The following is a 25,790-nucleotide window of genomic DNA, read 5'->3' as shown; positions in this document are numbered from 1 at the left end:
TGTCAATAAATTGTGGAACACAGCTCTGTTGCTAATGCCATATGTTGTCAGGACAACTAGCAACAAGTAACGCTCTCAAAATTTATTTACATACCAACCGTATAGATTCTTAATTTAAATTTTCGTTGCATTTTAACTAGTTTTATATAGTGTATATATAGTTGTAATTTTCGATTTAAATAGTTGTGAAATCATGGATGAGTTTGGTTGCTTCGATGCCAAGAAGCCGGCAGGACCTCGTTTGCCGGATTGGCGTACATCAACCTATCGCGGACATCGACACATTACGGACACACGGCAGGGCAATAAACTGAGTGCTCCAGTCGAGTGCACCAACAAAGGTGTCTATGTCCGTGATAAGTTGATGCACGACAAGCAGCTATCCGAAGTGGCCGACAATTATACCTGGAAGGTGAGCAGCTCACTCAATTGGTGTTCTTGTATTCTTACTAACACATTTTCCTTTTTGCAGTACTGTGATCCGTTTATCTTACGGAATCCCTCGCTCAACATGAAGACGCAGTTTATGAAGCGCTTCGAGGAGGGCAACTTGCGTTTTGTTAAGCGAAAAATCAAACCAATGACCAGCGTCAGCCAGGACACTTATACGCACACTGAGCTGCCGTTTGAAGCCGATCCACTGCCCATACAAATGCCCACACCGGTGGAGACCACCAAAGTCACCATCGATCGCTCGAAGCCAAGTTATACTAAGTATTTGGACCCAGGCGCAACTACATACAATCTGTCCTATGTGCACATGTCACCGCAGGATGTACAGGCCAGCATTGCTGTTCACGACAACATTACCTTTTGGAACTGGTCACAGCATGCGCCTGCTGTGGTTCCGGTTGCGCGTGAAGCGGATGAGATAATGTGCGATGAGACTGCCGCAAAGGATTGCACTAAACGTCGCTTGGAGTATCAGTGTCAGATCGCACGTGTGCCGCACACTGGCTTGATCACCGAGGTGCAGGCCAACTACTTGGATCCCAAGTTGAACAAGGAGTACATCGAGTACGATACGACGGATGTGAAGCCTCTGTTGGTCCATGAGGCAGTGACGCCATTTGCTACACTTAGCGAGTATGATGTCTATGGCTCTGGGCAACCAGTTATTAAATATGTTTAAAATATTCGATTAAAAAGTCCAATTCAATATTTAATATTATCTTTTTATTATTTCCTGGTCCCAATTTTATCACAATATCGCATACATTTCACAAATTTTTTATTTGAACACTGTGAAGCTATGTGGTAACAGATGATAGATGGAGGTGACCAGCACCTCGTCGTCATCATTGAATGCGGGCACCTTGCTGCTCACCTCCGGTGCCTGGCCAATGTAGATGGGTATATCCGATTTGGCAAACTCATTGATGAACTGCCGACAAACGCCGCATGGTGTGGTGAAGCCAGACTCATGATAAGCAACCACGGCGCCAGCATCGTAGCACTTGAAACCCTCACTGATGCCCTTCACCAGAGCTGTGCGTTCGGCACAGCTGCCGGGTGTCAAGGCAACATTCTCAATGTTGCAGCCGGTGAAGACGCGACCACATTTGGTGCGAAAGGCGGCGCCCACCTTGAACTTGCTATACGGCGCATAGGCATTGCACCTGGCATTCAAAGCATCCTCCAGAAGTTCCCGACCGCAGTTGTCTATCAAAAATAAAGAATTATTAGAGAAATAAAATACTTGTGTATATTTTGTTCAGCCATTAACCTAGATCAGCAAACCGTATGGTATACTCTGGTGATTTGATGGGATGCGGAAGCTTGAGTGATTCCGTTATGGAATATCGTCCATCTTGGGGTCCTTGACGCTTGTCCACTTCTGTCTGCAGCTCTTGCAGCTGTTCCATGTAGTTCATCAATCTCTTGTATGTTTTGCGCTTAGACACCTCCTTCTGGAGATCATCCAGGCGTTTTATGCATTTTTTTCAGTTCTTTACGCTTTTGTAGCATTTTTCTAAAATTAACTTGAAATTTTTCAGCTCGCCTAGCTTGTGTGCCTAAACAACAATAAATCAATGCAGATCAAGATGTATTTGTGCCCAAAACATTCATTTTTTATTGACAACAAACTAATCGACTGCTGTGCGCTCATCATATCTGATTAATATATGATTAACTCATTCCATCGGGTCATTAATCCAGTCACCAACAAATAGATTAGATTTTCCCTGTTGCAGTAATGTGATAAGCTTTGATAACACACTTTAACAAAAATGAATAATGAAAATACAAATAATTTCCATTTCATTTGCGGGAATTGTTCGTTGAGTTACTATAACTTAAGTTTCCAACTCAGATAAGAATCCATTATATATAGCAACATGCACTTTAAAAGCCTTCATCACAATTCTCGGAAATTTGAGAAATGTTATTGATTGCACAAGTCCAGAGAAGTTAGCGATTCAGACTTCAGCATTCGTCCATCCATTATATATTGCAACACGTACTTTATAGGTTTGCATCATAATTCTCGGAAATTTGAGAAATGTTATTGATTGCACAAGCCCAGAGTATACGATGATAGCGATTCAGACTGCAGCATTCGTATGATTAATATCATGCATTTTTTACGTGTGAAATTCGAAAAATCCACTTTTAACGATTGCATAACAGTCTATTTCATAATTTCAAAAAGAAAGCCATTTTGTTAGCTAGTGTAGTAGATTGTTTTTTTTTTGGTTTTAATATTTGTAGTTGGTCACTGTAATACACAAAAACATATAATGACAGCTATGGAAAAACCTTGAAATTCTTGTTTGTCGTCCTAATACGTGTGGAAACTGTTTGGCAATAGATTAAATATGGATGTGCAGAGCACAGGATCATCATCGACAAACGGCTCCGTCGGCGAACGCTCCTCGATGGCTCTGGCTATATAGATGGGTACATCGGTGTTGCCCGCAAACTCGCGTATAAACTGCCGACAGACGCCACACGGTGAGGTGAACACATCGGGTGCATAAGCTACAACAGCGCCTGTGGAGAATTTTTGATAGCCCTCACTAACGGCCTTGGTAAGAGCGGTACGTTCAGCACAAGCTGTTGGTGTAAAGGCGGCATTCTCAACGTTGCAACCGTTAAAGATTATATCGCTGGGTGTGGCACGAAAGGCGGCGCCAACCTTAAAATTAGAATAGGGCGTGTAGGCGCGCTGGCGCACAGCATGAGCACTCAACAGCAGCTCCTTGACAGTTGCATCTGCGTGGTAAACGTGGCAAAATAAAGAATGTGTATATTTATTTTGGTTAGTTGACATACCTAGGGAACCGTAGTTGGCGACCGTTTCTTTAATTTCGGGCTGTGCAAAGCCTTTGAGCAGATGCGTCATATTTCAAATATATTGAACTAAATGATCCAATCCAGTAGCGAAGAATATGTTGTTATTTATAATCAAGAACGTGTAGAACGAATAGAAAAAATTGTGCGTGCGGTTCCGTGTGTTGCTGCCCCGAGCGTCCAACGGCAAATGGACAGTATTTGCTGACGGTCAGTTGTGGGCTCGACTATATAGACCTTATATTATGTGGCAAAAATAAACATTGGTCGAGAGCAGAGCGCCGCAATTCGGCTAGCAGCTGTGTGACGACTGTGGCTGATAACGCTTCCGCTCAAAAAAAGAGCGTCAAATATAATGAAAATAGACATAGGAGACTAACAATTACATACAAATATACGTATACGTTTTGTAGTATGTACACATGACAACAAATCGGGGGTTGTTTAACAGAGTTGGCCAACATCGAAATGGGGTATTCACACAGTTAATTGTATATTGCACATTATGGTTGTTGTTCTTGTTGTTGTTGTTGTTGTTGCTGCTGCTGCTGCTTATTTGCCATTGTGAAACGTGAAACCATTTGGCAGCAACTGCAACACACTGGTGCACAGCACACGCAAAGGCAAGTTACTCGGCTTGGCCGCATACAGCGGTATGTCCTTGCCAGCTGTGACGAACTCGGCCAAAAACTGGCGGCAGACGCCACAGGGTGTTGTGAAGCCGGTGTCCTGCTGGGCAACCACGGCGCAGGCCACAAAATCGCGTTTGCCTTCGCTGCAACAACAATGTAAAAATAAGCAAGAATTAAAAATTGAAAAAGTGGTTTGCGGTATTTTGCATACATTTTATATACTATTTCATTTTAAAAGTAAATAAATAAAATTATTTATTCCGCTCATAGTGATTAATTATAAATTATTAAATTCTGATCTCAAAATATTTAATATCAATTATTATTTGATTTTTTTTAGTTTTGTTTTGCTCAAAAATATACATGTTAGACTAAAGGCAATTAAATTATTAAATCATTATTCTGAGTAAAGTAGATAATAATTAAATTCCATTTAATTCTTATAATATTCATTATAATAACGGGTCACTATCTCATCAAGGACTCTGCTTACCTGATGGCCTTCACAGCCGCCGTTCTCTCGGCGCAGATGCTGGCAGCGTAGGCGCCATTTTCGATGTTGCAGCCTGTGTAGATGGCGCCATCGCTGGTGCGTAGAGCAGCGCCCACTGCAAAATTGCTGTACGGACAATATGCATTATTTCTAGCCTCGTTGGCGGCTCTAATCAGCTCTTGTATGGATGAATCTGCAAAGCAATCTATTTAAAACGACATGTAACGGCATTATTTATTGTCGTTCGCTTACCCAAAGTGTCAAACTCACGGACATTTGTTTCATCTCTTGCTCCATTTATAAATACCTGCGTCATTGCTCTATTTTCTAAAACCGTCTAATTGTGTCGCTCGCTTGCTATTAGCACATAGAAGTTGTGTACGATTTGACCTCTGTAAGGTGGCTTTGCGCAAAACGTATGCAATCATTATCAATCGACCTTCGATTCCCCAATATAACCGTTGAACGTTATAAACGCAGCAGCTGCGGTTTATGTGACGTCATTTTTTTCGCTACTCACGCAGTAAGTTGTACTCGCTTTTTCCGTTATAGGAAATAGTAACTGTAATGCCAAACAGCTGTTTGCAGAGACATTTCAGAAGCTATCGATATGTGTATGTATCGATAGACCATCAGTTTGTAAACAAAAAAAGTGGCATGTATGTGTGAGATTTTCCTCCAACGTTGTTATCTAGTTATAATCTGATAAATCGGAAAAATTTGGAGTAGACGCATATTGTGTGATTTAGTGAGTCGTTGTGCTAGTTGCGGTTTGTCTTACCCTTCCATTTAATATGTCGTCGTCAACATCCAGAAATCAACAGCAGCAACCACATCAAGAACAATCATCAACAGAGGACGTCGATGTTGAGATGGGTTCTAGAGGAGATTGTGTGCGTGAACGGCTGCCACCCATTGACTTTGACTTGGATCATTATCCATACTGCATTGTGTGGACACCGATACCCGTGTTAACCTGGATATTGCCATTCATTGGACACATGGGCATCTGCATGGCCAATGGTGTTATACGTGACTTTGCAGGTCCCTATGTAGTCACCGAGGATAACATGGCCTTTGGGCGTCCCACACGTTACTTGCGCCTGCATCCTAAGTACGTTCAGGGCGGATCCGATGCCTGGGACGAGGGTGTATCCAAAGCATCCGTTCTGTATGGCACACGCATGCACAATTTGTTTTGTGACAACTGTCATTCACATGTGGCGACAGCGCTCTGTAATATGCATTATAAGGACAGCAGTAGGTGGAACATGATAATTTTGTGCTTCTGGATGTTTGCATGCGGTCGATTTGTGGGCATTTATGGCTTTGTTAAAACCTGGCTGCCGTTCGCAATCCTGCTAACAGCTGTCATTCTATTGGCCGTATACTTTTAATCTTATTGCTATTTCGACTAATTAAAAACAATTATTATCAAACTTCAATGTGTGAACATGATTAATGTTTATTTCTACGTAGATAAGTATGGTTTGTTGTTGGAGTGTTTGTTTAATAGAAGGAAACGATTAGTATGGTTGAGTCACGTTTGTTTTGGGTTTTTTGAGGTTTATGTTGGTCTCTCTTTATTGTTCAAGAGCGCGCGTTACTTCGTCGGCAACAGCGAGTAACTTGCGCCACTGAGAAGCAGACAGCGATATACCCTTCTTTCCGGGCAGCACTTTGCCATCTTTTTCGTAGTGTTCGCGTATGTCAACCATCTTCCGACCACGGAATTCGTTAATGCGCACCTGGCGCATACCCTCTAGTGTCCAGTTGGTTGCGCCTTCGCCATCAGCAGAAGCGGAGTCGCCACCATTTGATTTGGCGCCTTCCTTGGCTTTCTTACTTGGCGGCGGAACATTGCGCTGCAAATTGACCTTCATTAGTACCATTTGTGGCACCAAAATCGTATGCTACTTACATCGTCTGGTCCACTATCGCTGTCGGATGAAGAACTTTGTTTTTTTCTTGCTGATTCTTGGCATTTTTTCTTATTCTGTTGCAAAATGGCGCAAACTTAAACGATATTTTGGGCACCGGTAAAGGAGTGTAACCAGATACAAAAATACTAAAATATTCGTTAAAACGACTATGGCATATACCAAATTTCAAATTGCAAAAACAAGTTTTTTTTTTACCAATTAGCGAATAAAATCCCAACGATAGCCAGCTGATATATCGATTAATGCTTAGACGATATATTTTTGTTACTTTTGTTCAACAAAGGAAAATCATTTACTTCATATTACAAAAATTGTTACAATTAATTGCGGAACCTAATAATTAAAGACCTAAAAGCTACAATGTGTGTACATTATTTATTACTAGAAATCCGTATAACGCTGACGCAGGCTCTGGCGCTTAGCAACGTGATGCATCTGCAATAAATATACAGAGAATATTTAGCAATAGCTACGTAAAACACATTTTTATAAATGAAAGTTTAGCTTACTAAACGTTGCTGACGCCGCTCACGATTCTGCTCGTACAGCTTTAAGAGCGTTGGACACATGCACCGAATGAACTCCTCCGATTCCCAAGATAATCCCCCTTGATTCTCAAAGCGCAATAGAAATTCAACCTGTGAAATTATAGAATATTATTACCTATATAATTAACTCATTATGACAATACTTGCCTTGCCCGCCTTAGTTTCCTTGCCTAAAATGCGTTCAATGCCATTTTCTGGTTTACAATTCTTATAAAAATCTATTTCACTGTCCTCGTCATCATTGTCCTCATGACGTTCATCTTCGTCCCCCTCGATCATCTTCTCCTGTTCAAGTTGTGACGCCTCCTTTGTATTCAATTCGCCATTTTGCTCGACGCGTCGCACGAATGTTAACGGATGCTGCTTTAAATAATCTTCCGCCTCGGCAATTGTCTTGGCCAAATTGAATTCCTCTTCCTCCTCCTCTTCATCTTCTGCTGCAGCTTCGTTTTCTCCTCCGTCCGCATTTTGCTCATCTTCTGTCACATCCATTTCCATCCCATCACAGCCCAGATTGGCGCCATCGCCACCATGGTTTTGTGAGGATTTCCATTTCTTTTTTACACGATTGTTGCCGCCATCGCTTTCCTTAGCATCCGGATGGAAATGTACTTTCTTTAACCGATCTCCACTTGGTTCTTCCTCTTGCACCTCCTCCTGTTCGTTGCTTGATGCTGATGCTGTGGTCACCTCATCGCTGCCAGTTTCCTCAGCCAGCTTTGTTTCTTTGAGGTTCTGCGATATTAGTTTTACTTTCGTTTCAAATGCAGCACTTGCTGCTGTTGTTGTTGCTGTTGTCGTTATGTTGTTGTTGTTATTATTAGCTTTTACACTTTCGCCACTTTGCGTTGATGGCCCAACTTGATCATCCTCTTGCTGCACTGTAGCGGAATCTCTGCTGCAATTGTCGGGCTCCGTTGTTATGTTCGTTGCTGTTGTTGTTGTTGCTGTGGTCTCGACCATGACGCACTTGCGTTGCATTGATTTGTCCAGGGAATCACTGCCACCAGAGTCATCGTTGGACTTGGTATCCATGTGTGGTTGGCAGGCAGGTGGCAGGCAAAGCGCGTCCTAACAAAAAAAATTTTTGTACAGCAAAATAACAAATCAGTTAAGTGAGGAGCAATCTCTGATAATTGCCATTCCGATAGAAGACGAGGCCTCGATATTTCACATATATTATCAAAACACTGTGGTGCTGCCAACTTGCTTTATAATCATCGATAGATATTATTTTTGAGGTAAACAATGCAAAGTTTTTTGTGACACAAAAACCTTTTAAGAATGAAATGACATATTTTAAGTGACTTCTAGATTTTTAAATAATCCGTAGAAATGGTGTATCAGATGCACACATTTTTTTTTGCATTACGTTCACATTACAGTACTGGTTCCAAACGAATAGGAATCGATTAAAAATCCAATCGAATCCAGTTTAACTTGGCGGTCTGATTAGCATTGCTGATTTTTTTTATAAATTGTTTAGTTTGTTTTAAATTGTAAAAATATAAAAAACGCGTTGTTTTATAGTGTTCCATGTAATTGTGCATTCGCATTCGTGCGCATTTTTCGAAAATGTAAGTTTTGATAATGTTTGTTTCGGGTGAAGCGCCATTTTTTCGCGCGTCAACTAACCGCGCCGTTTTCCAAGTAGATTTTTAGGCAGATGAATTTTTTCAAGTGAATTTTTTTTTATATTTTTTTAAGTGTGCAATTAAGTAAAGTGAAGTGTATTAAAGGCAAGTGTAATAAGTGAAAGTGCAATTTGTTGCTTATTCACACTTCCATAAAGTGTGATTTGTTTTTAAAAATTTGTTCTTTGGTGTATGTGTAGTTGCTATTTGTTCCTTAATCACGCGCCTATAAAGCGCGTAAATTCAGCATTTGATTTCCTTTTTTTATATGTGAATGTGTAGTTGCTATGGGCAAGTGTTTTAAGTGTATTAAGTGCAAGTGTATTTAGTGTGCGTTTATAAAAATCATCATTGCATATTCGCTGTCGCCTTGCCCATTGGAGCACTCTTTTGCAACGGTAAGTCTTTTTCTGCTTCGGCAGCCATTTTTCCTTGTTGGTATATTAAGTATATTTGAAGAACGCATTAAATACCAGTTTTAAAAATGAATAGCTGGAATATAGGAAACTAACCACAGTTCCACAATTGGAAATACTTCAGCTAATTGGACATTTTGAAGTAGGCAGACATTACATTATTGAGCTGGTTTATTTTTGTTCATATTGCGGCATTTTTTTATTGAATATTGTTATAAAATCACTCTCAGTTAGTTAGTTTTTTATTTTCCTTAGTTTCTTTCTAAGCCAGTCACTTTTTGTTAGTTTAGCATGATCCACAACGAGGTCCGCCGCAACATCCGCGATATGGCGGACAGCAAGGGGAACAGCTTGTGCGGCAACATGGGCTCGCTGCACATCCTGTCCAACAATTAAAACAGAAATTTGTGCACTGAATAGAGGCGGGCGAACCGCAGCAGCCACCTGGATAACAACACATTGCGAGGGCTTACGGAAAAAGGTTAAACGGTTCAAAAGAAGAAACGGAAGAATTTATTACACGCTTCCAATTCTGTGATTTGTGTGTTCGCACTTGTTGCCTGGAACTGCTATAGGAATTTATTATTATTCAACAATTATGAGTTGCTCGAATATTAAATTTACCTAAAGCTCCGATAGATTTAAAATATTGGCAAACAAATTTTTAAGTGTTTACACTACACAGACTAAAACAGGAATAAATTGTTGTATATCATAGACTGAATGAATATTTATGTTTGAATAATGCGTCGCTTGCTTAAAATTAGAAATTGGTGCTTTTAAAGCTTCTTTAAGTGAAATAGTAACGGTTTTTTTTGGTATTGAAAGTTCTTATACGTATAAGATATCTCATACTTACGCTTCGCTTGGCCACAATAAAGTTCTTATAAAAAGTTCTTATATACGACAACGAAAAATCTCTTATATTGTTTTCATTTCCTGAGCACAATGAAGTTCTTATACGAATAATCTTATAAGAATGTTCGTATGCGAATGTGTCGCTCTGAAAAAAATCTTATACGAATGATATTTGGTAAATTAAATCTCTTCTAAGTAGAATGATCAAACAATAATAGTTTGATGGCACAATGAGATATGCTAAGTTGAATACCCAGCAATAAGTTATTGGATGGATTTTTAAACTTTTGAAACATATTGAATATAGTAAAAAATTTAATTTATCTGTTTTGTGGGTATGTCTGGAATAATTTCTCTATTATTTAATCGAAAATTCTACCACTTAAGAAAAAACACATTTGCTGATAATTACAAAGTTTTTTAATTGAGAAAATATGCTTAATTTGAATACATAAATTTTTGTTTGACCATTGCGTGCAATGATCACAATTTAGTACAGTTTCGTAATTCCCATTTCTCATTAGTTAAACTAATAGTTTTTGTTTCTGTTTTGGTTGTTCTTCTAAAATCTGAGCCAAACTAGTTTGTTGTTGTTTTTGATTATTGTTGTTCTTTTGTTTAGTCAAATGCAATTGTAATACATATGCAATTAGTTGAATTACAAAGGTCAAAGGGCAGAGAAGCTGTAAAAGTGTAAATGCAAATTGTTGTGTATTTTTTACATTTTATTATTTGATGTTTTTTTAACAATTGTTTGTTTCTTTTGTACATTTTCATTGTTTAAATTTATGCCGTAAATGTGTATATGTGTGTGTGTGTGTATATATATTTATATGTACACCAATACATATGTGCGAAGTAAACAAAAACTAAGTTATTTACATTATTTACTGTTATAGACTATTTAAATGTATAGTATGTATATAGATATAGATATATTATATATATGTAGATACATGCGTACTATATGTATATGTATTTGTATATGTATATGTATATCAAAGGCGGTTGCGGTTGAATATCATAATTCAATTAAGTTTCTGTATACATCATTTCATCATGATCTTCATCATTATTTGTTTGTTGCTGTATTTTCTTCTTTTATTTTATTTTTTTTTTGCTTGTCTGCTTGTTTCTTGGTTTTATTATTTTAAACTATTTAAATATGGCCCCGCTATTCCACATGTGTGTTCTTTTCTTTTGCTTACAGTTTATGATAACATTTTATTCGCAGCTACACTCTGCTACAAAAGTAAGAAACAATAAACAATCAGAAAAAAAAAAAACAATCGATTTTAAAACAAAAGCCATTTAATGCATAATTAAACTATAACTACAAGTTAATTACTTAATTACTTAAATAACAATATGCGCTGTTGCTGTTTTCTTATTTTCTTTTTTTTTGTTTGTTTATTGTACAAAAATCATATATTTTTGCAAATATTGCAAATTATTATACAGATTTCATTTCCATTTTTTTGATACCAATTCTACACATATTTCTTGCATTTCTCTTCTTTAAATTTAGTTTATATATATTCATTTTTTTTGTTTGTTTAATAATAATCACAGTTCCCATTCAAAAACAAATTGTTTGTTGCAAGACAAAATTTGGAATTTGTTTTTCTTTTTTTCTCTCTTCTTAAGTTTTGATTTCTATGAAACTTTCTTTTTGTGTGGTCAGATTAACTAGAGTTTAAACCGATTTTGTTTTGTTTTTTTTTTTTCTTTTTAAATATATATATATATATAGTTTTGATTCATTTTTATGTTGCTTACGTGCTAAAAATATAAATTAAAGAGTAAAATATACTTTTGCACCGCTCCAAAAATGAAATAAGATATTAGTATTTAAGGATAACAAGAATTAACAGTTGATATTCGCATCGATATCCACTGGTTAGAAGCTTAATTACTTAACTTTAATGTTACAATTGAAAGTGCAGGAACATGTTCCAACTGTGTGTGTGTGTGTGTGTTAGTAACAATTAAATAATAATAATTGGTGCTTAAACAACAAAATAAAATACTTGCTAACTGTTTACCCCAACAAAACAACAAAACAAATTAACAATGTCGCAAAAAAATACAAATTAACATAAATTGTAATTAACTTTAGTTGATTATTCTAAATAGATATAGTCGCCTTTACTTTCTGTATATGACTTTGCCCGTCTTGGCATTGACCAGTATCATTTTGTCCGTCGTTGTCTCCACTGCATTTGGTGATGTGCCAGGCTCTGCGATCGCTGTCGCTGTCGCAGTCGCTGTCGATGTTGCATTGCCCCTCAAGCTGCGACGTCGCAGCCGATCGCTAATGTTCTCGCCACGCTGTGTGGCCGTTGATTCTTCCTCCGGAGATGGCTTCACGCTCAGCTCGCCATCGGTTTTGTAGAGGATCAGCTTGGTGCAAGGTTTCTTTGCCTCCGGCTGTTCCTTTTTATCCTCCACCTCCGCCTCCTCATCCTCTTCGTCAGCTTCTTGTGGATGTTGCACATTCGCATTTACCACATTGTCCTCGTTGTTGTTGTGCTCCGGCTGCTTGGCTTCCGATGCCTCAAGCTGCTCTGCCTCTGGCTCTTCTTGTTCCACACTAATCTCCAGCTTGTCGTAGCACGTGTAGAACTCCACGGATTTGAGTTTCTCGCTGGCATTGAAGTGCACAGCGATGTGCTCCTCCAACTCGGCCTCATCCAAGGCATTGTAATCGCAGTGAGCACATTGTTGTGCCTCCTCATCGGGTGCATTGATGCACGCATGCTTCTGCAGATGCTGCTGCAGTAGCTCATGTTGCTCCGTCTCGAAGGGACAATGCTGGCAGCGTTGTGGCGCCGGTGCCGATTGTGGCATGTCCACGGAGCCCGCCTCGCTGCTGCAGCCATCGGCAGCCAGATCACTGGTGGCCACAGATGCGCTGGTCGAGGGCGTCGAGCTGCTCTGTCGCTCCTCATCCTCCTCGGCCTCTTGGGCCTTCGGTGGTGTTTGCTCCCGCACAATTGCGCCGCCCGACTCGAGTTGCTTCTTCAGCAGCGAATTCTGGCTATCGAAATTAGTCGTGGTTGTCGTCGATTGACGCAACAGTTGAGCGCCCAGCTCATTGTCCACCACCCAAATGGTTTCGGGACCGGAGATTTGCAGCAATTTGGGTGCCGGATACATGACATCCTCTTTGCAATTTCTGTACAATTCCTGGCACTTTTCCTGGTAGTGCGACATGTGGACCGCTCGATGCAGTTGCAGCAAAGTTTCAGCGCTGGCGCGATACTCGCAATAGGCACAAATGTGCACCTCATCCGACTCGAGTTCGTTGGGCGCATGCTCAGCCAGATGCTGCTCCAGCTCCAGCTTTGCGTTCCGCTCATCGTTGTGATGCTTTTGCGCAAAGCGCGCCGGACACCGTGGACAGTAGCTGATGAGCTTGTATTGATATTCCGGCGGCAATTCGGTCGTGGCCTGTTCCTCCTCCAGCTGCAACTGACTCAAATCGATGGCCAGCGGCAACTGTGGCAACTGTTTGGTTGCCGCTGCCCGTTGCAACGCCATGGTAAAGTCCAGACCCAGGGAATTGCCTGCGGCTGTTGCTGTGGCAGTTGTGGCTGCTCCGAGTTGTTGCTGATGCACGCTGCGCATGTGGCTGCTGAGATGTTGCTTCTTGGCGCAGACGAAAGTGCACAGGCGACACTCGTATTGCGTCGGTTTGTGCAACGAGACGTGATAGTTCATCTGGGATTTGCTCTCCGAGATGTACGGACACACCGGGCACTTTTGTTGCTTGGACTTGGTGTTGTTGTTGTTGCTGTTGTTGCTGGGTAACTCTTGTTGATTGTGGATTGCAGTGGCAACAGTTGCTGCTGCCGTTGTTGTTGCTGTGGATGACGATGGGAGACGTGTGATTTCAATTTGATCATTCTGCTGTAGTTGCAACAACTCTTCGACGCTGCCGCTGTTAACCGCTGCCTTGCAGGCCGCAGCCCAATAAGCGGCAGCTGTCTGAATGTCCTGCTGTGTGGTTGCCGCATTTACCACAGCTGCAGCGCTGGCCGAGAGTGGCGAATGCAACAGTTGCTCCAGCTGTTTGCTGCTCAACAAGGCGCTGATGTTGTTGCTTGATTTGTTGCTGTTGTTGTTATTATTGTAGTTGTTGTTGTTGTTATTGGTGGTGGTGCTGAGGAGGTGGGATTGGGACTCGTTGGTGGCGCCAGCGCCCTGTGGACGGTAAATGGGCGGGGCATTGCTGCCAGAGCTGCGCTCAAGGGTCTCGATCCGAATATCCCCGGAATGCTTTAAGCGACAATGCCGCTGTGAGAAAAAGAGAAAGAAAATGCATTTTCTATTAGCATGCAGTCTTTATTTTTATTGTCAATGTATTGATGTGTGTGTGTGTGTGTATGTATGTGTGTGTGTGTGTTGGGGGGGACAAACCCATCGAAACACCCGCACCATTTTGAATGAGTTCTTGATCGATTTTACCCATTTTTAAATGGGGGTTTTGTTAGCATCGAATCGAATTATAAATGCATTTTTACATTAGTTGCGAGAGCAAGCAAAATAAATAAATATATGTATATATGAAAAAAATACTGTCACCAACATAATGATTTCTTATAGCTAAACATTATCGTAATCGTAGTCGATATATTTTGTATATAAAGCAAGACCAGACACCACACATGTAAACATTTAGCATTAGGTTTGGTTTAAAAATAAAAAAAAACAAATTGTTGTTTGCATATTTACCAGCGTTACTTAGAGTAGGGACTACAGACAAAGATGATATTGGTTTGATGTGTGAGAGACAAACAAAGGACGCTGCTCTGGACTAATGAAAGAAATGTGAAATTGGCTTGAAGCTAACTCGGCAGAAATATTAGAATATCATTACTATAGCTTAATCCACGATTAAAACGAAGACAAATCTAGCTGAATCTCAAGATAAATTTCTAGAAGCTTTCAACAGCTTTAAAGCTTCACCTTGATTAATATTTCTACTCTAATTTTTAACAGCTTTTTTCGTGTTGTTGTTATGCGGACGAAACTCTTTGCGCATTGCTTTTTTTTTGTTGTTGGCGGGGAATTTTTTCATTTTGGCGGGGGGAAGAGACTCGTTTTGCGATTGGGACAAAACACAAACTGTGTGTGTAGAAATGGAATTAGACAAATACCTGAATTACATGCTTCCAATTGGACACCTGATGGCAGTGGCCACAACGATATGGCGACGGATCGCGACGATCCGTATCGTTCATCGTTAACAGACTGGGACTACCTGGACTATGGCTATGGAAACGTTGTGACGCCGTCGTCGACGACGTCGGTTGCCCGGTCATCGTTTGTGGCGGCGACGAGTGCGGCGACTGTGATGCTGATGACGACGCCGATGCAGCCGATGTTGACGCAGACGATGTTGATGATAGACACGACGAGGAGGAGGCTGGCGTTGGCGTTGTTGTTGTTGTTGGTGTTGCCGTTGATTTGAGATTAATAGTAGTAGAATGTAAGGAGGCATGGTTTAGACCCGTTGCCATCAGATAGATGCCATCACCGGCGATGATTTGATTTTGATGGGAATGATTATCGGATGGATTGTGATTGGATGGGTTGTTGTTGTTGTTATTGTTTGTACCCAGTGTATGAACCAAAGACTTAGCACCAGTAGTAGTAGTAGTAGTAGTAGTAGTAGTAGTTGGAAAAGTAGAAATAGGAGTAGGAGTGGTAGTTACTGGCAAAGGCGATGTAGTTGTGGTTGTGGTGGAGGTGCTTTGTTGTTGTTGTTGTAGTTGCTGTTGCTGTTGTGCAGCAGCACTCGCTGTGGATGAGGATGTGCTCTTCTTATCCAGCCGGCTGCTGCTGCCGTTATATCCGCTACCCATAACCACATTTGTATTAGCATTAGAATTAGCAGGAGCACCATAATGATGACCATGTCGTGTACGCGGTGATGTTAGCAGATCTTGCAAGGATCGAGCTGTGCTTGAGTTCGAATTGTTTTGGTTGCTGGTGATTGTGGGCGACGTCAGACTGTCGGCACTTGCCTCATTTTGACTCGCTTTCTGCTCACCGTGCTCTAATATGGAGGCGGCATTTGCTTTTGGCGATGCTGTCGACGTTGTTGTTGTGGTTGCTGCTGCTATCGTCTTGCCACCAGCTAGAGCTAAAGCGAGACCACTCAAAGCACTCGCATTCGGTGTCGGTGAATGCTGTGATGCCTCTTGAATGGCACGCTGCAGCAAACCAGCTGGTATCAGGGAATGTTGTTGTTGGCCATTGTTGCCACCACCAGCAGCAGCAGCAGCAACTTGGTTGCCCGATGTGGGCGATGGCTGCTGCGATAGGCACATGGCGGCAAATACTTTATTCATATAGAGCTGTTGATTGGAGCTAACCGAGACCTGCAATGGTGTTGTGCTGCTGCTGTTACCTGTGACAGCATTCGATTTGGGGTAACTCGACTCCTGATAATGGATTTTGACATGCGCCAGCACCGCGTCACGATTGTGATGTCTGCAATGATGAGGGAATATAATTAGTTTGGAAATTATAAACTTCTGCAAATTTGGTTGCAGTCAATCTTAAAAGTTTTCATTGGATGACATTCTGGCATATTTTGAATTATATGGTATATTTTAAATACATATAATATTGTAGTATATAGATATATTCCAAATATGACCTGCGCTATGTGACAGTCTGAATTTTTTGTACTCCATTGTATATTTTAAATATACTTTATTTTATATATAATATAATATACCTAAGACAGCATGCGGTGTATTTTGCAGTATATTATTTCGGTATACGGTATTATTTATTGTATATTTAAATATAATACTATATCGATATACCAAATGCAGAATGCGGTATATTTTGCAGTATTTTTTTCAGTATATTATTTCGGTATATTTTAAGAATAATACCTTTGGTTGCTAATCTGGCTTTTTATACTTGGTGGTATATTTAAAATATAATAGTATATCGATATACCAAATGTATCATGCGGTATATTTTGTAGTATTTTTTCAGTATATTATTTTGGTATACTTTAAGAATAATACCTTTGATAATATGGCTTTTTTGTACTTTATTATACCAAATATACTTTGCGGTATATTTTAAAAGTATATTTTTAGTATATTTGGATTTGGTATATTTTAAAAATACTCTCATTTATATACTCTCTATATTTGGATTTGGTATATTTTAAAAATACTCTCACAGTCGAGCATACTCGACTGCATTATTCATACTTATTTTGAGTTCAACCCACCTAAAGTTGCACTTGCGGCATCTGTAGAAGGTCTTCTTCTCGCTGCCCTCCTGATGCACCTCAGTAATGAGATCATCGCTGGGCTTGCCCGGTGGCTGCTGATGTGAACGCTTCACTGGCGAAATGGTTACCGAAGGCGTGATCATGGTGGAGTGATGTTGCTCCTGCTGCTGTTGCTGTTGATGCTGCTGCTTGGCCATCGCGGCATTCATCATCGTTGCCAGCAATGGTAAACGAATCAGATTATCCGCCAGCTGAGCGTCGTCCAGTGCATTGTTGACTTTGTTGGGCGACACCGGCTCCAAAGTGATGTCATGAGCAGCGCCAACGCCCACCTTTTGATAGTCCTTCAAGAAGGCCAACGATGCCACCTGATTGGGGGTCATTTCACCGGATTTCATAAGCTTCGGATCGCCATCCTCTTCGGTCACCTTCATTAGTGTAATGTACTTGTTGTACTTGGTGTAATTGCGTCGTCCCGTCTCATCGTTCATCAGCACCTTGGCCGTCTTATGCGATGGATCACGAATGGTCTTTAGCCTGATGTGCTTGGTGATGTCCCAGCGCCAATTGGAGCGATACGAGCAGAGCGAGCACTCGAAGGGTTTCTTGTTCAGATGGCCAACGATGTGGACGTGGAAGCGCGATGCTGTCGATGCCCAGAAACTGCAGTGTGGACACTTGTAGACCTTCTTCAGTGATGAGTTGGCTGCTTCTTCTTCGGGCGTCATCTTTTTGGTTACCTGCAGTGCATGAGAGAGTCAAATTTCATTTTGACGCATTTGTCGTGCGTAGGTTGCAAGTGTGTGAGTGTTTTGTTTGGGTGGTGTATGTGTATACAGAGAGAAAAACTATTTTGAAAATGTCTTGTAAGCTTCAAAGAAAAATTACTTTTTCAAACAATTAATATCATTCTTGGCAAAGCAAATGTTTTATTACATTTAACAAATTGATGGGCATATATAAAACTTCTATTTAAGAAACAAAGAAAATTGTATGAAGTATTAAAAAAGTGTGACCAAATTTGAAAAGTCAATGTATTAAAAAATTCTTAAAAATATATTCTTGCTTTTGAGACACAATTTAAATACAATGAGCTTTAATTTGGCTAACAGTTTTTAATTAAGGTAATGGGAATATATTCTTAATATCATAATATAAACTGTAGACAAATCTTCTAAAAATGTTACTATTGACATTAAAGCATTTTAGCGTTGATTGAATTCTGGCTTTAAAAACGATTTTTCCGTCTGTGTGTTTGTGCATGTGTGGAATGAACTTAGTTGCCTTGTTGGTTGTCCGGCTTCATTACTTACCTCACCATAACCAGGCGCTGTTTCCACGCCATAATAGCTGTTCTCCTCATTGCTGGCCGCTTGACTAATCGGGGATTTGGTCAACAGATTGGACTTATCCTGCTGCACCACAGCGGCGGCAATTTCCTTGGCCGCCTTGTTCCAAATGCAGACACGTTGCTGTTGCACCGCCGCCTGTTGTTGCAACGTGTGCGCATCCACACGACGCTCGACACTTTCCCCAGAATTCGAATCGTACATCTCGTTGGCACAGCGAATGGCTTCGGCACATTGCGAGAGATGATGCAACAGATCTGTGGACGATTTGCAACGATGTCGACAGTGCTGACAGCGAGTGGAGCCCGAAACGCTCAAGTTCAAGGCCGAATGCGACTGACGATCATCGTCATCCTCATCGATCTCCAGGCGATCATCGGCATCATCTTCGTGCAGCGCTGCATCGTCATCCTCGATAACAACCGCCGACGATTGACAGCTTTTGGCGTGTATTATGGATTCCGAGAGATATTTGGCCACATAGCCACACTGACACACCAGATTATCGTGCTGTGCTCCCGTCTTCAGTTTGTCAAAGAATGAACCGCCCTTTTTGGCCAGCAGACTGCGCGACGAAGCCTGCGATGTGATCGTGGTGGCAGGCGACAGTTGGGGCACATCCGATTTGTCGAGCATCTCGGAGATTTGCTTCTCGTTGAAAAACATGGAGGCGATCTCGGTGAGAGAGCTGCGACTGGCATTCATATCCTTGGAAAGGTTCAGCACGCTTTTTCAAAAGTAGTGGAAGAAATTGTTATGATTAGTTGTGGTATAGAAGATGACAAAACTTATCAAAGCTTTAGTATGTTGTCAGTTATGGCTATTTTATTTTATTGCTCGACTAAACTTGTTGTCAGATACTGATCCAGATTCTGAGGAAGCTATTTTCGCATTCAAAGTGTTTATTACGAATTTGTATTAAAAAGCTTTCTGAAAGTTTGGAGAGAAAAACTTCTTTTGTATGTTTTACAAATTTTAAAAATGTTTTTAGAATGTTTTACCTAATTTATTTTATTGCATGACCAAGCTTGTTTTTATATTATGATTCTCGTTTCTGAGGATAATCTTTTGGCATTTTTATTGAAAAGGAAGTCTTCACAAAATAGAAAACTGTTTCTAAAAGTACGAGTATGTTGGTCAAGGCGAGATTTCTTTTGCGTGAGTTTAAAAGAATGTTTCCAGAATGTTATACCATATTGACCTCTGAGAATTTAAGATAAGTTTGTTGCATTTTTCTTATATTTTCTTTTATTGCACTTTGAAAGTGAAGCTCACGCATTTCTATTGTTTAATCTTTTCGGTAACAGTTGTACTCTATGGTAGATTTAAAATATAGAGCTATATCGATGTACCAAATATAAAATTTCGTATATTTTTGGTATATTTGTAGATATAGTTTTATAGTTTTTTTATTTGTTTTTAAATGATAATAATATATATGCAATATTATTGTTCTTTTTGAATTTCATTTTCGGTAAAAGTTGATATATTTTGTACTCTATGGTATATTTAAAACAGGGGTGCTCAAATTCGTCTTATGGCAGTGCGTTTACTAACACAGACACAAGAAAACGTGTACATATGTAGCGGCGCTTTTGTGTTGGGGCGCAGCTGTGCACTGAGAGAAATTACGATTCTATTTTGTGTTTACATCCAGAACTACGAAGCATATTTCGCATTATATTCACATTTAAAGTTTTTGGTAAAAAAAAGTGCTCTCCAATTCATCACTCATTTTTCTAACCCACCAAAAAATTTAACATAACGCTTACGATGGTCGACCACGAAATAAATCAAAACCCAACCCAGACAGAAGAATAAGTTCCAGTGCATGTGCTCGAGAAAAAAACAAAAACAAAATACATTGCGGTCAGCGAAGCGTGACGACGGAAAGAGATGGAATGGAGAAACAAGCAAAATTGTTTTTGTTTCGCATGCAAATCGAAGCCCATATGCACGGTGCGTATGGGCGTACTAGCCATAAGCACAGAGCATCTACAAAAACAAAAGTGCACTCAGTGCACATTGGGATGAAATGCCTTTATTTTGGCCATAACCGTAATTTTAAAGCTAGAAACTTGAAACTTGGAGAATTTGCTGCTTATATTATTTGTGAATTTCGGATTTTTTTTTTTTTTTTTTTTTTTTTTTTTTTTAGTTTTTATTTTTTATTTTTTTTGTTTTTAATCACCTCTAAATCGTTTTCCGGAAAATCATTTGGAATTACCCAGTCAAAAGAGGCCTTGACATTGCGATTTGAATCCAGCCAAATTTTTAGTTAGTCACCCCGACGAAGAGAAACCTTGCTTGTATCTATTGAAATATTTAACCCCCCCGCAAATTCCCGCAAATTAATTAAATGCTACCTGAATATACACATAATAACTCATACTACCACATAAGTTGTTATTTGTTGTCTGTTGTTTTTGCTAGATATGCTCCACGAAACACAAATATTTTAAGGTTAGAACCAACAAAACTAATGCTTACGTATTTCATTAAAAACATGACAACACAAAAACAAATATAATTAAAAACTTATACAAATATTTTCTACATACCATGAAGAACATTTTCCAATTTAAGGTATTTTAATAAGTCAAACTGTTTAAAAATACGACAACGCCAAAATTAAGAAATTTTACTAGTCAGCAAGCTTGCACGCACAACGTGGCAAGAACAGCTGACTTTAAACAGCTGGTGCAAGACGAAGGCTGCGCAATAAAATTCAAAAAAAATATTTTCGATGTCTAGGGACATTTCTAAGCTTGAAATAATTGCAACATTATTGATATATTAACATGAACTTTTTAGGTTTTTGCCAAAATAAAGGCATTTCATCCCAATGTGCAGTGTATAGGCGTTGAGCATCCCTGATTTAAAATGTAGAGCTATATCGATATACCAAATACAGAATTTGGTATATTTTTGCGGGTTATTTTTGGTATATTTGTAGATATAGTTTAATAGTTTTTTAAATTGTTTTTAAATAATAATAATATATATGCAATATTGTTGTTATTTTTGAATTTCATTTTCGGTAAAAGTTGATATATTTTGTACTCTATGGTATATAATATTTAAAATGTAGAGCTATAATCGATATACCAAATATAAAATTTAGTATATTTTCGGAATATTTGAAGATACGGTTTTATATATGCAATATTGTTGTTCTTTTTGAATTTCATTTTCATAATTCAATTTCTGTTTCATCACTATCACTATTAATCCCTTATTCCCTCACTCCCCAATACTTACTCCTTGGGACTCTTGTTGATGGGAATCAGATTGGGCATGGGTCGCTTGGCCCGTGGCGTCGTGGTGCCCACGCTGGATGTGTCCGATGAGCAGCCGCCCTTCTGCGACAGATCTGTGGGCTCCTCATCCTCCTCGTACTTGCTGCGCTTGCCATAATGCTCCTCCCCACCGCTCAACGCACCGCCATCGCCATCCTCGAGATCATCGTCCAAGTTATTGTTGTTATACTGATCCTCCAACTCGGCCGAATCGCTGAGGAAATCATCGCACATTTCACTCGCACCGACTTTGTTCTGTCGTCGCGGCCAAATGGAGCCCGCATTGCCCACTGGGGGCACATGATGATTCATCTCGTGCACTGTGAGCGACTGTTTAATGTCCGCAGTGAAATCGCAGGCGGCACACTTGAAGGCGCCGGCTCCGCCATGATTCTTCATATGCCTGTCGAGATTCCATTTGTAGGGTGTGCGAAAATCGCAAGTAACGCACTTGATCATCGGCATCGAATGGTACTTCACATGCTTGCTAAAGCGCGCCTTGATGTGCGTCACATAGCTGCACTTGTCGCACCGGAAGAACTTCGTCTTGCCGTGCTCCTCCAGCTCATGGGCCCGCAACTGGGTGCGATACAGCGTGGTGAACTCGCAGGCGCTGCACTTGAGCAGGCGATTCTGTGGCTCCTCGCCACCCGACGACAAGGCGGCCTGCTGTGGAGGCGTGGCTGAGCCGCTGGGCGAGGGAGTTGGTGGCTCCGCGGGCGAGGATTGACGCTCGAAACTGTCGCGTGCATCGAGATCCCGCAATGTTGCCTGCAATTGTCGCTCATAGTTGGACACAAGTTCCATTTGTTGCTCGCGTTGCAATTCTTCGCGTTGTCGCTGTTTGTACGCTTCGATGTCGCGTTGCAACTTCTGCTCCTGCAGCTGCAACTCACGCTTCACCTGCTCCAACGTGGGCATATCGGGCACCGCAATGGCCACCGCCTGACCACCCATAACCCCCACGCTCTCCTCCAGCCGTCGCTTGCGTGCCTCGCGACTCATGCCGCGCTTGCCACGCGCCTGCCCGTGACCACTGGGAATGCCATCGGTGCATCCGTGCACCATCTTCATGTGGCGCACCAGCTTCTGGAAGTGGCGGGAGGCGTACAAACACAGCTTGCACTTGTTGATCACAATCTTCTCGCCGTGCACGTCGCGCAGATGCGTCAAATGGTAGCGCGGATTCTGTGTGAAGTAGGCGCAATGGTTGCAGCTGTAGTTGCGCTTGATTTTGCACTGTGGCAGCCCCTCCTCCTTGGCATCCAGCGAGAGTCCGCCATGCTGTTGTTGTTGCTGCTGTTGCTGTTGCTGCTGCTGCACGCTATTGACAACCGCTGCGGCTGCTGCCACCGCCTGTTGTTGCTGCTGTTGCAGCAATTGTTGCAAGCGATAACGCTCCAGTTGCTGTTCCAATGCGCTGGTTGTCACCGCTGTTGGCGATGTGGATGCCACGTTGCCCAACGGTGGCGTTGTGTTGTTGCTGTTACCGCTATGGTTGCTGTTGTTGCTAGTGTTGCTAGTGTTGCTTGTGTTGCTGTTGTTGTTGTGGTTGTTACTGGTTGCATTGTGTCCCTGCTCCATGTACAGCTGATTGCCACTGACAACGCTGCGCACAATGAGCGTATCGCCAGAACGTTGCACCATCGAGGGCAGGTCCATGTTGCCACACTTACTGTGTGTGCACTCTCTTTCAGAATTCTTGCTGCACTTTCTTAGTGTTTAACTGCAAGTAGAGAAGGCAAAAGTTCGGGTTAGACTTGTGTTGAGCAAGCTGGCATTTAAAATGTGAAGTTTGTTGTGAATATTTCATTAGATTACTAAACGTGTTTTAAGCTTAGCTTTTGTTTTAAATATTTAGAAGGTAGCCATTTAAATTAACTTAAGATTTCACTAAGAAATGAATTTAAAGATTATTCTGAATTGATAAATATTCATTAAATTTGCACATTTTGTTGTGGATACGCGTTCATTACATCTACTTTTTTTCAATGATTATAGGCGTCACTTTTATGAAAATCTCTTTAAATAAAAACTTCACTTTTAACTATATTTAATGATTGTGGTATATGGAAAAATATTCTCTGACTTTGCAACAAATAATTCAATTTATTATTTGACTACTAAAAGTGTATGAAAAATCCGTTTTAATTGAAAGAAAAGTTTACTTTAAATGGATTTTTAAATAATATCTTAAATAGACAAATACAAAATTTATTGTGGGTTTACATTTATTTTGCATATTTTTTAGGCAATTATTTTAGAAAAATTTAGTTAAATGAAATATTCAAGTGTATTGAAAGATTCTTTTTAATAGATAAATATTCGTTGAGTTTGCAACTATTGTTACGCATTTAAATATATTATTCGGCTACTAAAAGTGTATGAAGTTTAAGAGCAATGAATATGTATTCGACATTTAACATATTTATCGAAAATCTAATTGAATGAAAAATCTACATTTAAATGGGCTTAAAGAATATTTTTAATAGACAAATATTCTCACAATTTGCAACTGTTATTGTAGATAACAATTTATTATTAAATTACTACAAGTGTTTGAATTTTGTTTTGTATATTTATTCGACATTTACTTGACAATAATCTAGTTATATGAAAACTTAATTTATAAATGTATTTAAATATAATTTCTCAATTTGCTAAATCTGATTGATTAAATTAAATTTGTTTAAATATGTTAGAAGTTTATTTTTGATTTGCAATATTTCTTTTGTAGTTCTTTGGCAGCGCTGCAATTAAAGCAAATTCCTTCTCTAAATGATTGCAAAAATGTATGTGAAACAGTTGAAAATTCTATGAAATAGTTATTTAAAGTTTAAGGAATGTCTTTGGCAAATAGTGCTAAACGATTTATATGACATTTGAAATGTGTTAAATAAATAACTTTAATTTTCTTTACACTTTTTCGACTGCTTTCGCACTTTCGCATTTTTAAAAGCCATTCCTGTGTGCAGCATTTCAGTTGCAGCAGCAACATGTATATAAAAAAGAAAACCTATTTCTTCTTTCAAAGGCATCAAAAAGTACTTAAAACAGCAGAAATCTTTATAAAAATTCTGTTTCCCTTTCTCACTCGATTCGCGGGTTGCTTTTACACTTTGATGCGTTTGCATGAAAATGTATTTTTCTCTGTTTTTTAAATGAGTTTTCTCACTGAGAGAGAGAGAGAGCGCATAAAATTTCGCATTAATACTTAAAGCTGCCTTAAATGCAGATTTTGGCACAATGCAGACTCATTAGGGATACGCGTGTATTTTACACTTGTACTCTGAGAGTATGTAAGTGTGTGAGAGAGTGTGTGTGTGTGTGTGTTTGTCGAGCTCATAAATATTTCAACGCTTAATGTTCCGGCACATCGGAATAACAACAACAAAAGGCCAAACGAATGATCAGAGCAGAGAAGAGAAGAGAAAAGTGAGGGGATTGATTTTTGTTGTTGTTGTTGTTGTTGTTCTGTTGTGTGTCAGATTCGCGCCTTGGCATAAGCCCGAAAAAGGATATTAAAATGAAATGTTTGTGTCGCTTTTAATGTCGCCGCTGTCCGAGGCCTCAGACATAGTTGACAATGATTCAGGCATAAAAACGGAAAACTGAAGCTGACAACTCGCAACTGGAAACTGGATGCTAGCGGAAAAATAAATTGTGAAAAGCCATGTAAATTTGAGAGAGAGAGAGAGAGAGAGAAACACAGTGCCACAAATCTCTAGGGTGTATGTAGTAGTTGTTGTTGTATGTTTGTGTATGTGTGTGGGTTGCCTTTGCTGTCCCAAATGTGTTACACAAATCCATTTTAGGGCTAATTGGAGTTGCTTGGGCGCCGCCGGAAATACCCGAATGCCGATGCTTACACATAAATAACCGGAAAAAGGGAAAGCTGTGTGAGAGCATTAAGGATGTGGCCGAAGGTCAACGCTGCCACAGAGACAGGAAGTGAACTGACAATTCAATGTACAAGTTTTTCAAAACATTTTTTGCCAGCTCGCATGTAAAGTACCTCAAACTCCTTTGAGTGTGTTTTCCCTTTTCTCCACACAAA

At 40.0% G+C, this 25,790-nt stretch overlaps 9 protein-coding genes across 17 annotated transcripts in view; 2 read left to right on the top strand and 7 right to left on the bottom strand.

Moving 5' to 3' along the window:
* Nucleotides 1-40: 40 nt before the first annotated feature.
* Nucleotides 41-1,166, top strand: LOC133835328 (uncharacterized). The gene is made up of 2 exons (XM_062265337.1): nt 41-412; nt 473-1,166. The coding sequence occupies exons 1-2, from the start codon at nt 194-196 to the stop codon at nt 1,130-1,132; spliced, it is 879 nt and encodes a 292-aa protein (XP_062121321.1). The 5' UTR covers nt 41-193; the 3' UTR covers nt 1,133-1,166.
* On the bottom strand, nt 1,155-2,041 carry LOC133835331 (cytidine deaminase). The gene is made up of 2 exons (XM_062265342.1): nt 1,727-2,041; nt 1,155-1,662 (listed from the first exon to the last, which is right to left on the bottom strand). The coding sequence occupies exons 1-2, from the start codon at nt 1,872-1,874 to the stop codon at nt 1,232-1,234; spliced, it is 579 nt and encodes a 192-aa protein (XP_062121326.1). The 5' UTR covers nt 1,875-2,041; the 3' UTR covers nt 1,155-1,231.
* Nucleotides 2,042-2,660: 619 nt separating this feature from the next.
* Nucleotides 2,661-3,838, bottom strand: LOC133835332 (cytidine deaminase). Its single transcript, XM_062265343.1, has 2 exons — nt 3,277-3,838; nt 2,661-3,216 (listed from the first exon to the last, which is right to left on the bottom strand). Exons 1-2 carry the CDS (start codon nt 3,344-3,346, stop codon nt 2,783-2,785), a joined length of 504 nt encoding a protein of 167 aa, XP_062121327.1. The 5' UTR covers nt 3,347-3,838; the 3' UTR covers nt 2,661-2,782.
* A 1-nt stretch (nt 3,839) lies between these two features.
* Nucleotides 3,840-4,914, bottom strand: LOC133835333 (cytidine deaminase). The gene is made up of 3 exons (XM_062265344.1): nt 4,672-4,914; nt 4,420-4,612; nt 3,840-4,069 (listed from the first exon to the last, which is right to left on the bottom strand). Exons 1-3 carry the CDS (start codon nt 4,733-4,735, stop codon nt 3,847-3,849), a joined length of 480 nt encoding a protein of 159 aa, XP_062121328.1. The 5' UTR covers nt 4,736-4,914; the 3' UTR covers nt 3,840-3,846.
* A 103-nt stretch (nt 4,915-5,017) lies between these two features.
* On the top strand, nt 5,018-5,864 carry LOC133835330 (transmembrane protein 222). Of its 2 annotated transcripts, XM_062265341.1 has the most exons (2): nt 5,018-5,167; nt 5,234-5,864. In XM_062265341.1, the coding sequence occupies exon 2, from the start codon at nt 5,292-5,294 to the stop codon at nt 5,814-5,816; it is 525 nt and encodes a 174-aa protein (XP_062121325.1). In that variant the 5' UTR covers nt 5,018-5,167; nt 5,234-5,291; the 3' UTR covers nt 5,817-5,864. The 2 variants fall into 2 exon arrangements, with proteins under 2 accessions (XP_062121325.1, XP_062121323.1); XM_062265339.1 differs by having other exon boundaries at nt 5,065-5,864.
* On the bottom strand, nt 5,860-6,734 carry LOC133848028 (RNA polymerase II transcriptional coactivator). Its single transcript, XM_062283397.1, has 3 exons — nt 6,722-6,734; nt 6,341-6,435; nt 5,860-6,284 (listed from the first exon to the last, which is right to left on the bottom strand). The coding sequence occupies exons 1-3, from the start codon at nt 6,732-6,734 to the stop codon at nt 6,003-6,005; spliced, it is 390 nt and encodes a 129-aa protein (XP_062139381.1). The 3' UTR covers nt 5,860-6,002.
* Nucleotides 6,619-8,094, bottom strand: LOC133835326 (myb-like protein X). Its single transcript, XM_062265335.1, has 3 exons — nt 7,058-8,094; nt 6,872-7,000; nt 6,619-6,797 (listed from the first exon to the last, which is right to left on the bottom strand). Exons 1-3 carry the CDS (start codon nt 7,943-7,945, stop codon nt 6,744-6,746), a joined length of 1,071 nt encoding a protein of 356 aa, XP_062121319.1. The 5' UTR covers nt 7,946-8,094; the 3' UTR covers nt 6,619-6,743.
* Nucleotides 8,095-9,194: 1,100 nt separating this feature from the next.
* On the bottom strand, nt 9,195-9,743 carry LOC133835334 (male-specific sperm protein Mst84Dd). 2 transcript variants are annotated; one of them, XM_062265345.1, is made up of 2 exons: nt 9,585-9,743; nt 9,195-9,526 (listed from the first exon to the last, which is right to left on the bottom strand). In XM_062265345.1, the coding sequence occupies exon 2, from the start codon at nt 9,418-9,420 to the stop codon at nt 9,247-9,249; it is 174 nt and encodes a 57-aa protein (XP_062121329.1). In that variant the 5' UTR covers nt 9,421-9,526; nt 9,585-9,743; the 3' UTR covers nt 9,195-9,246. The 2 variants fall into 2 exon arrangements, with proteins under 2 accessions (XP_062121329.1, XP_062121330.1); XM_062265346.1 differs by having other exon boundaries at nt 9,195-9,529; nt 9,585-9,704.
* A 1,147-nt stretch (nt 9,744-10,890) lies between these two features.
* The window catches only part of LOC133834895 (uncharacterized), a 51,082-nt gene continuing 36,182 nt past the window's right edge, over nt 10,891-25,790 (bottom strand). For 2 of the 7 annotated variants that reach the window (XM_062264664.1, XM_062264665.1), the window contains exons 3-7: nt 21,696-23,459; nt 18,399-19,161; nt 17,083-17,825; nt 14,981-16,319; nt 10,891-14,117 (exon numbers count right to left, since the gene is read on the bottom strand). In XM_062264664.1, the coding sequence (XP_062120648.1) occupies nt 11,967-14,117; nt 14,981-16,319; nt 17,083-17,825; nt 18,399-19,161; nt 21,696-23,395 (6,696 nt within the window). In that variant the 5' untranslated portion in view covers nt 23,396-23,459 and the 3' untranslated portion in view covers nt 10,891-11,966. The remainder of the gene's footprint in view (nt 14,118-14,980; nt 16,320-17,082; nt 17,826-18,398; nt 19,162-21,695; nt 23,460-25,790) is intronic. The other 5 variants (XM_062264666.1, XM_062264667.1, XM_062264670.1 and 2 more) reach the window with 5 other exon arrangements.

This window comes from Drosophila sulfurigaster, chromosome 2L, assembly GCF_023558435.1.
Source record: "Drosophila sulfurigaster albostrigata strain 15112-1811.04 chromosome 2L, ASM2355843v2, whole genome shotgun sequence".
Classification (NCBI taxonomy): Eukaryota; Metazoa; Arthropoda; class Insecta; order Diptera; family Drosophilidae; genus Drosophila; species Drosophila sulfurigaster.
Note: the sequence above shows the minus strand (reverse complement) of the source record. Positions and strands in the feature narration are given on the sequence as shown.

Excerpts from the sequence above, each read along its gene's own strand:
- LOC133835333 (XM_062265344.1), bottom strand. The coding sequence starts at position 4,735 with ATGACGCAGGTATTTATAAATGGAGCAAGAGATGAAACAAATGTCCGT. Across the intron at positions 4,613-4,671 it reads CCGTGAGTTTGACACTTTGG|ATTCATCCATACAAGAGCTG; the intron begins GTAAGCGAACGA and ends ATTGCTTTGCAG. Across the intron at positions 4,070-4,419 it reads GCGGCTGTGAAGGCCATCAG|CGAAGGCAAACGCGATTTTG; the intron begins GTAAGCAGAGTC and ends TTGTTGTTGCAG.
- LOC133848028 (XM_062283397.1), bottom strand. Across the intron at positions 6,285-6,340 it reads GCGATAGTGGACCAGACGAT|CGCAATGTTCCGCCGCCAAG; the intron begins GTAAGTAGCATA and ends GTCAATTTGCAG.
- LOC133835328 (XM_062265337.1), top strand. The coding sequence starts at position 194 with ATGGATGAGTTTGGTTGCTTCGATGCCAAGAAGCCGGCAGGACCTCGT. Across the intron at positions 413-472 it reads CCGACAATTATACCTGGAAG|TACTGTGATCCGTTTATCTT; the intron begins GTGAGCAGCTCA and ends TCCTTTTTGCAG.
- LOC133835334 (XM_062265345.1), bottom strand. The coding sequence starts at position 9,420 with ATGTGTTGTTATCCAGGTGGCTGCTGCGGTTCGCCCGCCTCTATTCAG.
- LOC133835332 (XM_062265343.1), bottom strand. The coding sequence starts at position 3,346 with ATGACGCATCTGCTCAAAGGCTTTGCACAGCCCGAAATTAAAGAAACG. Across the intron at positions 3,217-3,276 it reads CGCCAACTACGGTTCCCTAG|ATGCAACTGTCAAGGAGCTG; the intron begins GTATGTCAACTA and ends TTTACCACGCAG.
- LOC133835331 (XM_062265342.1), bottom strand. The coding sequence starts at position 1,874 with ATGAACTACATGGAACAGCTGCAAGAGCTGCAGACAGAAGTGGACAAG. Across the intron at positions 1,663-1,726 it reads CATACGGTTTGCTGATCTAG|ACAACTGCGGTCGGGAACTT; the intron begins GTTAATGGCTGA and ends TATTTTTGATAG.
- LOC133835326 (XM_062265335.1), bottom strand. The coding sequence starts at position 7,945 with ATGGATACCAAGTCCAACGATGACTCTGGTGGCAGTGATTCCCTGGAC. Across the intron at positions 7,001-7,057 it reads AGGAAACTAAGGCGGGCAAG|GTTGAATTTCTATTGCGCTT; the intron begins GCAAGTATTGTC and ends ATAATTTCACAG. Across the intron at positions 6,798-6,871 it reads AGCGGCGTCAGCAACGTTTA|ATGCATCACGTTGCTAAGCG; the intron begins GTAAGCTAAACT and ends TATTTATTGCAG.
- LOC133835330 (XM_062265339.1), top strand. The coding sequence starts at position 5,214 with ATGTCGTCGTCAACATCCAGAAATCAACAGCAGCAACCACATCAAGAA.